Raw genomic sequence first — 10,072 nt, 5'->3', positions numbered from 1 at the left:
CTGAGCCCCTTTCCTCCCATGCTACTTTAATCCCCCCTCTCTCCCCAATCTATGGTATTTATACAGGGACTCTGCGGAATATAGACAACTTCTGAACTCCAAAACTCACATAACACAGATCGTTATTAGGGGTTTCTTCAATCTGTACTCTGAGCATTACTACACGTTGTTAACATGCTATATCCCTTCTACCCGTATAACCTTGAGGGGACTGTAATTCTTGCTGTATTGCCTTTGTGTAATGCTTTGTTTAAAAACGATGCCTGAGTCGTGATGCTTTTCGTTCATTTTGTTGTTTCCCCCCTGCTCACTTTCTCCACTCCCCCTCCTTTTCCCTTCTGTATCCCACCCCCCCATCTCCTTTTTGGAAAACAATAAAAATCATTATACAAAAAAAAAAAAAGAAAAGAAAACCCTCAATAACGTTACAAACTAGGGGGTACAGTATCCGTTATAATACATTAGTTCTATTCTCCTGTATAACACAGCATGCAGCCTTCTGCCTTTATATGGTCTCATAATGCCTCAATGTCTTCTAACATCCTTACAATTTACAGTAGGGGGTACAGTATCCTTAATAGTACATGAGTGATAGTCACCTGACTAACTCATTCTGCAACCTTGTGCCTTGAAATGGTAACAGAACCCCTAAGAGATTTCTAAAATCCTTATAATTTCAGCAGCTTCCTGCAGCTTTGTACCTTTATATGGTCACAGAACCCCTGAGTGACATCTGCTATTCTTATATAAAGTAGGGGGTACATTATCCCTAATAATACATGAGCGACACTCAGGGTTTCCTGTACAGCTCAGTCTGTAGCCCTGTGCCTTTATATCAGTGGTCCCCAACCAGTGGCTCGTGAGCAAAATGTGGCTCACCAATCCCTTGGATGTTGCTCCCAGTGTTCTCAATGCAGGTACGAATTTTTGAAATCTTAGCTTGGAAGCAAGTTTAAGTTGCATAAAAACTAGGTGTACTGCCAAATAGAAGCTTCTGTGGGCTGACAGTGCACATAAAGGCTACCAAATAGCCACCCACAGCCCTTGTTTTGCACCCCTGGAACAATTTTTATGTTTTTGTTGCTCGCTGATTCTTCTACATTTGAATGTGGCTTGTGGGTAAAAAAGGTTGAGGACTCCCTCTTTATATGGTCACAGAACCCCTCAGTGAGTTTTAATATCACTACAATTTACAGCAGGGATAGTACAGGTATGGGACCTGTTATCCAGAATGCTCGGGTTTACTACAAACTCATTTAAACATGAAATAAACCCAATAGGCTGGTTTTGCTTCCAATAAGGATTAATTATATCTTAGTTGGGATCAAGTACAAGCTACGGTTTTATTATTAGAGAGAAAAAGGAAATCATTTTTTAAAATTTGGATTATTTGGATAAAATGGAGTCTATGGGAGACAGCCATTCCGTAATTTGGAGCTTTCTGGATATTGGGTTTCCGGATACCTGTATATAAAACATGAGAAATATTCAGAAAAACTTTTACAACTCAGCCTGCAGCCTTGTGCCTTTATATAGTCCAATAACCCCTCAGGGACATCTAATATCCTTATCATTTACAGTAGGGGGTACATTCTCTCTCATAATACATGAGTGATCCTCTGAGTTCCCTGTATCACTCAGCCTGCAGTTTAAGGGGCAAATTCACTAAGCACCGAACGCTAGCGTGAATTCGCCAGCGTTGGGCATTTTCGTTACTTCGCAGATTCACTAACGGACGTAACTTCGCTAGTGTTAATTCGCACCCTTACGCCTGGCGAATTTGCGCCAATGGACGTAACTACGCAAATTCACTAACACGCGCATTGTTCTGAACGCTACCTTTTACGCTAGACTTCCTTCACCACCTCAGACCAGGCGAAGCGCAATAGAGTAGATAGGGATTGCTTCAAAAAAAGTTAAAAAATTTTCTAAGTCCCAAAAACCCTGGCGTTTTTTTTCTTTATTATGGGCGATAGGCTGAAAACGATGGAAATTTTTTTTGGGCCTCCCCTCCTTCCCCCCTACATTTCCTAACTCATGGCAACTTAACTATACAGTGGGCACATGTGTAGGGCAAAATAAAAATTTTATTTGCTGTTTTGAAGGTTTCCCAGTGTAGTTCTGCTACATATACCTCCATTGTAACTTCAATTTGGCGCCGTATGCCAATTAACCATCGCTAGCGTAACTTCGCTTTGCTTGGCGAATGAACGCAAGCGCAACCTTACGCTACCCCTGAGCGCAACTTCGGATTTTAGTGAATTTGCGGAGCGCTGGCGAAAATACGCCTGGCGAAGTGCAGCGAAGCGTGGCAAAGCGGACGCCAGCGCAACTATGATTCTTAATGAATGTCCATATAAGAGTTTTACTTTAGTCCCTTTGTAAATTGTATAATGAAGCAATTGAATGATTAATGAATAAAAAAACAACCCCTGTTTTGTTTAAAGGGTAAGGCATTTTTAGTAGCTTAAGGCACATAATGTTTCAATGTCCTTAATAGATTGATAATGGGTTAAGTGCAGAGGATTTCTTCTATGTGTCTATGTGAATTTTGTGGTCACCTCATTGCACCTCCCCCCCCCCCGCTTAATGTTTTAAAAAATTAGTGGTGAGTATTTTCCCTTGTTTGTCTATGGGAAACAGCCTTCCGGTCATTCAGAGGTTTCTGGATATCAGGTTTCCAGATAACAGATCCCATACCTGTACCACAATTAAGAAAGTGCTCTGATAAAGACAAATGTATGAAAATTATCCTCCTCCTCAGGATGCTCCATTATACCACATATGAAAATGCAGGCATTCCGAAAACTACTCAGACTGACATGTTGGGCTGCCCCTTAACTACTTAAAAATACTGGACACCCTTTCTAAAACTGGGAAGTGGATTAACGCACCCGCTCTCCATATCCCAGTCTTTGGCAATCCTACTTTCTCTCCTCACCTAGACTTAGACAACTACAAGGGAATTACTGATACAGATATCCCGGACACTTCAATCACAGTCACAATGATTCCTCCCTGTCTGCTAGCATGTACAGAAAATGGTTCCTTCCAGTTGATACTGCAAAGGCCCTCATCCTAATGAAACAGAGACAGACTGATAGCCACCTAAGAAACTGACCCAATCAACTGGCTGATTATTCAATTATTAAAGGTATTCCAGTGTACTTGGCAAAATTCAGCAGGAACAGCCCCTATGTTTGCTCATAGCCTGTACAGAGAGATCCCATAAAATGATGGCACCATCTCTACCTACTATAGCTGCTATCCCAAAGCCACACTCCCTTCCCAAATGTGTTGCAAGGACCCCAATATTTGCAGAGACCACTGCAGATGCTAGGTGGTAGCTGAAGAGTAGAACATGTAGATGGCTTTTAATCTGACATATGCTCTTCATATAATGTGGAAAGTAATTGAAAAAAGTTTATTTCTGGGGCACAATCTGAAAACAATTAAACTGAAAATTTGAAAGGTAAACAACCCCTTTAAGTATATGGCACCAGCTAAACAAAAACTGTTCACTGGCTCCATATCCATCACCACTGACCCCAATAAGAAACAACACTGACTACTTGGGATTGAACATAAGGGATACAAAACTGCTTTTGGGCTCCAGAATCTTCAATCGAGGCACCTTCTAGGCATGGAAAAAGACCATTTCCCATGTTTCCAAAGAAAAGCGGTGAGTTGGGGAGGTACAGACAGCTGAAACATTACATGACATCTATATCAATAGGAAATGCTGTGTGTAGACCACTAACCAGCTTTGAAACATATAGCTCTATAAATACACCGACACGGACTCTCTCTAACGTCATGCTGGAACACAAACACCCCAATTTACCGGACTATACTAAGTCTTGGGAAACAGACTTTAACCTCAATCCCTGCGCAAGATTGGCTGAACATATTCCAAATAATCACAAAATGCTCAATAAGCATAAATACCAAGAACAATAGGATCCACCATCTCTACCCACTAATTTAGGCTAAAGAAGGGACCCACTACAAGCCAAGGACCCCCCGGTTCTACCAGTTGGAACCATGGCTGATGAATGAATGGATCCAACAGATATGGCAGCGCAGTAACTGCACTGACTCAATAGGCCACACATACAAAGCAATGCTCTGTGTACTTAATAGTCTGTGTATGTGCTGCACATCTAATTAGAAATAAATGTCATATAAACCTCACTCATCAACAGGGGACACTTCCCCTTTAAGAGCAGGGGACAGAGGTGACTTCCACCTGGGAGTGTGACAGTTGGTTCAGTCCGTTGGTTGGCCCTGTGGTGAGAGGTAAGAGTACTTTCCCTCTGGGAGATTTTTTTGCCAAAAAACCTTTATTTTAGTGGAAAAAGAGGAGGGAATTTGGGCAATGTCCCCCACAGACTAGCAGGTGGTGTGCCTCTCCCTGATTTTAGTGAATTTGGATATTTTTCCCCTAAAATGTGCTTGGGAGATGCCTTTAATCTTAGTGCTGGTTGGGAGACACAGACTTTTTGTGGATTTGGCATTATGCAGGGCTGCCAGCAAATATTCACATTATCTACAGAAGGAAACTTTTGGGGACCCTGTAGCACACCATAAGGAACTAGGGGTGGGAAGCAGAGGCACGTGCCATGGGGACAGTTGGGGTGATGAGTGGGGGACATACAGCAGGTCCCATAGAAGAGAGGAGACTTTACGCCTAGGGTTTGACAGTTGGTTTAGTCCGTTGGTTGGTTAAGTGTATATTCCCTCAGAGATATTTTGCCAAATAACCTTTACTATAGTAAAAACAAGAGGGGAAAAGGTTGGGTCACGCCCCCAAGCAGATGTTGCTCCTCTCCTGATTTTAGTGAATTTGGAGATTTTTCCCCTAAAATGTGCTTGGGAGAAGCCTTTAATGTTAGTGCTGGTTGGGAGACACAGACTTTGGCAGTTATTTAGGGCTGTCTGCTAATTGACTGTGTGAGAAAACTTCCAGCATTCTAGAGACCGAGGCTCAGTACCTGCTGGAACTGATACAAAGCTCAAACTTTAGGGGAAATACATTTCTGCTTTCCTCTGTATTAAATAGGAAATATTAAATTATTAAATTCCTTAACTTGCCTTTATATTCTCTTTTCTATACAGATTGCTACAGTGCCTTTCCTGCATTTTTGGACCGCAACTTCGGTGATTCACACCTGCCCATTAACACCTGGGAGTTTTTTTTTTGGCTTCTCCATTGTTCATATAATTACATCTATATCTGAACAGTGTAAGAGAGCCAGGGGTTCCTTAGGGAGACCCCCCCCCTTGGGGTGGCCCGGCCTTGTGCCGCCCCCTAATTTTTTCCCCATCGGAGAATCTTCTTTAAGAGGTAATCTTGCAAATTCAACTGATTCAGCACATGATTTCACGTCAGAGAGTGTCATAAATTCACTTGGGGGGTCCCACGTGGCTTTGTGCATATGAGCCCATACGGTTACTGTATATTGTATTTATAAGAAGCCAATCCATCAACAGCATTAATAATGGGCTTTAATCAATTGACTGGAACAATGTTTCATACAAATGGGAGAATATAGATAAGGAAATAATTAAATGGGTGGTTCACCTTTAATGTATATTTTAGTATATTTTAGGATGGCTACTTCTAAGCAACTTTTCCACTGGTCTTCATTAAATGTTTGATACTTTCGGACGCTTTCCAGCTTTCAAATGGGGGTCATTGACCCCATCAAAAAACAAATGGTCTGTAAGGCTACACATTTATTGTTATTGCTACTTTTCTTCAAATCAGCACATGGTTGCTAGAGTAATTTGGACCCTAGCAACCAGATAGCTTTAATTGCAAACTGGAGAGCTGCTGAAGAAAAAGCTCAATAACTCAAAACCCACAAATAATAAAAAAGGCAAACCAAGTGCAAATTGTATTAGAATATCATTCTCTGCATCATACGAAGAGTTCATTAAAAGGGGAACAACTCTTGATTTCATTTTGGCTGATTATGTCTATTTGTCCCTCTAGGTTTCCACGATGGACAAGAAGCAGAGAAATCCATCTCTTCTGGTAATGCCTCAGTGTAAAACAATCCTCTCTCATCTGAACTGGTGTTTCCCTTTCACTCTTCTATATAAGCTCTCCTTAAGCAGCTGTCTGTCTGCTTCTATCTATCTATCTATCTATCTATCTATCCACACCACACACATATACATACACATACACACACAGACACACACATATATATATATATATATATATATATATATATATATATATATATTGCACTCTTAATCCACAGCTGCCTGGGTGCTGGTCAACACATTAGTATGCAGTGAACAAACAAGCCACACTCCAAGGACTTCATTTTGAAAATAAAGGTGAAGTTTTATTCTCAACGTTGCGGCTCCTTAAGTGGGGCCGTCTTCAGGAGACTCTACTGAAGACGGTCCCAGTTAAGGAGCCAAAACGTTGAAATAAAACTTCACCTTTATTTTTCAAAATGAAGTCCTTGGAGTGCGGCTTGTTTGTTCACTATATAGATATAGATCTAGATCTAGATATGTGTTGGAGCTGCCTCCAATCACTACGTTTATTAAATTTTCAGAATAAAATGCCCTTATTCCTGGCATGTTTGCCCCATAAAAACCCAAACCCCTTTCTGTCTCTATTCTCCTCAGAGCCACTTAGTATTCTGTCCCTAATGCTTTTTCTTTTTACTTACAGACGCTGTACTCCGTCCTGAAGGACTTCAGGGCGGAATATACGGATTTTGAGGCCCTCGCCTTCTTATTATGGTAAAATCCTCTATTATTTATCAGTTCCTAAGGTTGTGCCATTGTTTTATTATTTGTGAATTCCTTTCCCCCTTTAGCTCAGTATTTAACTGAATTGTGTTTTTTCCCGCAGAACATCACTATCGGGTCGAATTCGGCGAGAACATCATCCTGTAAGTAAAACATAAATGGACTTGTTACATGTTGGGAATCATTTGCTATTGCCCCAGGGGTAACTGCAAGGGGCAATACGGCTGGAAAATGTTTTATTAACATTCAGTGATATCTTTCTTTTTCAGAAAGCACTTCCTTCTAACATGCGATGTGGACCCGAGGATGAGGGCCAAAGAGAACGTTATGCATTACTGGAAAATGCTCCACTCGCTGGTATGTAATGCAGAATAGATGTTTAGATGAATAGGGAACAAATGATATTAGATTGCCAGCTCTTATCTCACGCTGCTTCTTTCTTTATGTTACAGGAAGTGATCAAGAGGGAATATGCCGCCCTCAGGAAATCTGCCAAGCTGCCTCCTGTAAGTGTCACTAGTATAATTATTATTATAGGAGAGGTTAATATTCACTGTGTGTCTCTATAATAATCTAGAACATTATTATTCATTGTATCTCCTGCTCCCCTGGGGGCATCTAAAGTCTCCCATCCAAGTGCCATTTTCACCAGAAACAAAAATGGTTTCATCACAAGCGTTCACATGGCCACAATAATGGCATTGGTACAAAGAAGCGCTTAACATTGACTCTCTTCTTCCACAGGATCATCCAACTCGAGTGCGAAACCGGAGGAAGCAGCTTGAGTATTTGCGGCTGGAGAATGTAAGTTCACCTGGGATCACTGTCCCTGATGCTTTTCTTGGGTGTTTAACCGCTAGATAATGAACTTTGATTGGTCTATTGCAATCGGGACAACGGCACAAGGGGTTATTTGGGGTTTTTTCTCCCTATGATGAGAAAAGGCTGATGCTCATAATTACAATATCACAACATCAGCTGCCGGCAGGGAATCCCACACCCTCACTGCCCTCAGCATATAAAGGTACTATTAGCAGCACATATACAGGCATAATCCTAATTGTCTCCTTTCTTTCCCCTTTGCTCCTATCCTTGTGCCTCCCCTGCGCTCACAGACTATCAACCAACATCTGACCCACCTTCACCATGAGTTCTTGAGGGAGCTGAAGCTAAAGAAAGCTGCTCGGTATGTATTTTGCAATTAACACTTTCAATTACACTTACTGGCACATAACATATTCAAAAAAAAATAGATGTTTTCTCGTACCTCCGGGTGCTTTTGGCCATACTGATAGCACAGAAACTTGTTAAACTTTTTTAGGTCCCTACAACCATAGCATGTATCTCAGCATGTATCACTGGGTGAAGTCTAGCATGGAACTTACTCAGCTCAGTAACTGCCCAATGTGTTACAGTAGGGACAGGTGTGTAGCAGGTATAATGATATTTCTTAGGTACAAGGCTATCTGGCTATTTTAGTCATCCAGTGATCAGAATTGTAGTTGCAATACTTTGGAAACAAATTACAACAATGACCCATTTTTTTCATTTTCTTCCCTTTAAACCTAGTAAGAAACAAGTACACAGTCCTGCAGCTGAAGAAAAGGAGGATGGAGCCCCTGCAGCAGAAGATGAGGAAGCCCTTGATACAGAAGACAGGGAAGAGGAAGCGGAAGGAGCTCCAGCTGAAGACCCTGCAGTGGAGGAGAAGATGATGGAGGAGCAAGCTCCAGCAGAGGAAGAAAGGAAGAAGAAGCTCCTGGAGCAGCAGAAGAGGAAGCTCTTGCCTCTCAGGAGAAAGGAGAAGGTGCTGAAGATAAGGAAGAAGTGGATGGTCCAACAAATGAAGACACAGCTCCTCCCGCTGAAGAACAGCAAGTCCCTGAAGAGGAGGAGAAAGAAGAGGGAGCGGAAGTAGGAGGTTCTGCAGAAGAACATCAAGCTCCTGGAATGGAGGAGAAGACAGAGGAGCAATCTCCTGCAGTGGAGGAGAAAGAGGAGGGAGCTGATGGTGAAGAAGGGATCATGAAAGATTCTCTGGTGGTGGAGAGGCCGACCCTCCGAAAACAGTTCAGGAAGGCCATCATGAAGAGGCTCCGGAGAGTTTGGGTAATGTATCAATTTACTGACCATTACCCATTATCTAGAGATGCCTCATGTTGTCCAATGCAGCTCCACTTTACTTCCTGCTGTTCTGAGCATTTTCAATGCTGTCTGTTGAGCCCGCAGGCCGATTACTTGAGGGCACCCAATAGACCAATGTTTGGCTGCCTTTAGGTTGTAAAGAGGTTGCTGACAGAGATAAGTCTGCAGATAAAGTGTCGATTCTATAGTAGGCCAATAACAGGGGAGGTAGGTAACGCTTATAGGGCTGCTGGACATCTGGCTTAGATATCCACCTTTGGAAATGGGTTGCTACTGGATAATGGACTGGCGCCAGGTGATCGAAGCGTATAAAAGATTAAATGGCGCAGGCTCAGACTGAGATTCATAATAAGCCAAGGCCTTCCATGTGTAGAGAGACCCAAACAGTCCCCACAGGCCCAACAAATAGTGCGTTCTTAAAGCAAGACCTATAGCGTTTAATATCATAAGGAAACAAGTATGTCTTTATTCTAATGTCAACACTCTATCTTTTCAGCATTCCACCCAAAGACTCGCCGCCTGCTGCTGCTTGCTGCTGCGCCGACCCAACACCATGGCCTAAATCCAAAGAAATCCTAAATGATCCAGGGTGTAAAACCGACTGCCGTTTCTAGGAGTCAGGAAGGAATTTTTACCTATAGTGCAGATTGGTTCCCATAGTACTCTAGGGTTTTTCGCCTTCCTCTGGATCATTGGTCGTTAGGGATGCCCAAATATAAATTAGCTGTTAATTTTAATAAATCCTGTGCTCTCCGACAGGTTTCCCCATATAAAAGTCTCTGTGTTTTTCTTTAATCCCTATGGTGAATATTGAGGGAAGGGGCTCCTGTGCCTCATTCTTCTAAAGATGACTGACCGGTTGTGTGAGGGGCAATTAATACTGCTGGGAGCTGCTCAAAATGGCAGCGTAAGGGTAAAACTGGTTGTGGTGCGGATACAGTGGTTTATTTGAAGAAGGGAATGGGGTTAATATCTCTGCAGGGTTATTTGCTTAATATGTAGATTGATGGGGATGAAAGACATAGGGACACATGTTGATCTCAAATGATTGAAAGGAACTACAAAATTGCTTTACTCCATAGGCCACAATGTAAGCATTTCCATTCAAGTCCATTGCCCTCTTAATATTGGAATTCCATCCACTTCCCCA

The 10,072-nt window shown here is 42.1% G+C and overlaps 1 protein-coding gene and 1 long non-coding RNA gene across 2 annotated transcripts; both read left to right on the top strand.

Moving 5' to 3' along the window:
• Window positions 1–5,330: 5,330 nt before the first annotated feature.
• On the top strand, window positions 5,331–6,756 carry LOC121399418. The gene is made up of 3 exons (XR_005965004.1): window positions 5,331–5,347; window positions 5,999–6,040; window positions 6,698–6,756. It is a non-coding gene; the product is annotated as an uncharacterized LOC121399418 (long non-coding RNA).
• Window positions 6,757–6,891: 135 nt separating this feature from the next.
• Window positions 6,892–9,077, top strand: LOC121399417 (stress response protein NST1-like). The gene is made up of 6 exons (XM_041580069.1): window positions 6,892–6,920; window positions 7,047–7,134; window positions 7,230–7,283; window positions 7,522–7,581; window positions 7,893–7,963; window positions 8,347–9,077. The coding sequence occupies exons 2-6, from the start codon at window positions 7,084–7,086 to the stop codon at window positions 8,693–8,695; spliced, it is 585 nt and encodes a 194-aa protein (XP_041436003.1). The 5' UTR covers window positions 6,892–6,920; window positions 7,047–7,083; the 3' UTR covers window positions 8,696–9,077.
• The last annotated feature ends 995 nt before the right edge of the window (window positions 9,078–10,072 follow it).

This window comes from Xenopus laevis, chromosome 1S (genome assembly GCF_017654675.1).
Source record: "Xenopus laevis strain J_2021 chromosome 1S, Xenopus_laevis_v10.1, whole genome shotgun sequence".
NCBI classification, from domain to species: domain Eukaryota; kingdom Metazoa; phylum Chordata; class Amphibia; order Anura; family Pipidae; genus Xenopus; species Xenopus laevis.
This window is presented reverse-complemented; position numbering and strand designations above follow the sequence as displayed.

What these genes read in the sequence shown, in the direction of transcription:
- LOC121399417 (XM_041580069.1), top strand. Translation starts at nt 7,084, where the DNA reads ATGAGGGCCAAAGAGAACGTTATGCATTACTGGAAAATGCTCCACTCG. An exon ending in GGAAAATGCTCCACTCGCTG is followed by an intron (nt 7,135 to 7,229) that starts GTATGTAATGCA and finishes TTTATGTTACAG; the next exon opens with GAAGTGATCAAGAGGGAATA. An exon ending in AATCTGCCAAGCTGCCTCCT is followed by an intron (nt 7,284 to 7,521) that starts GTAAGTGTCACT and finishes CTTCTTCCACAG; the next exon opens with GATCATCCAACTCGAGTGCG.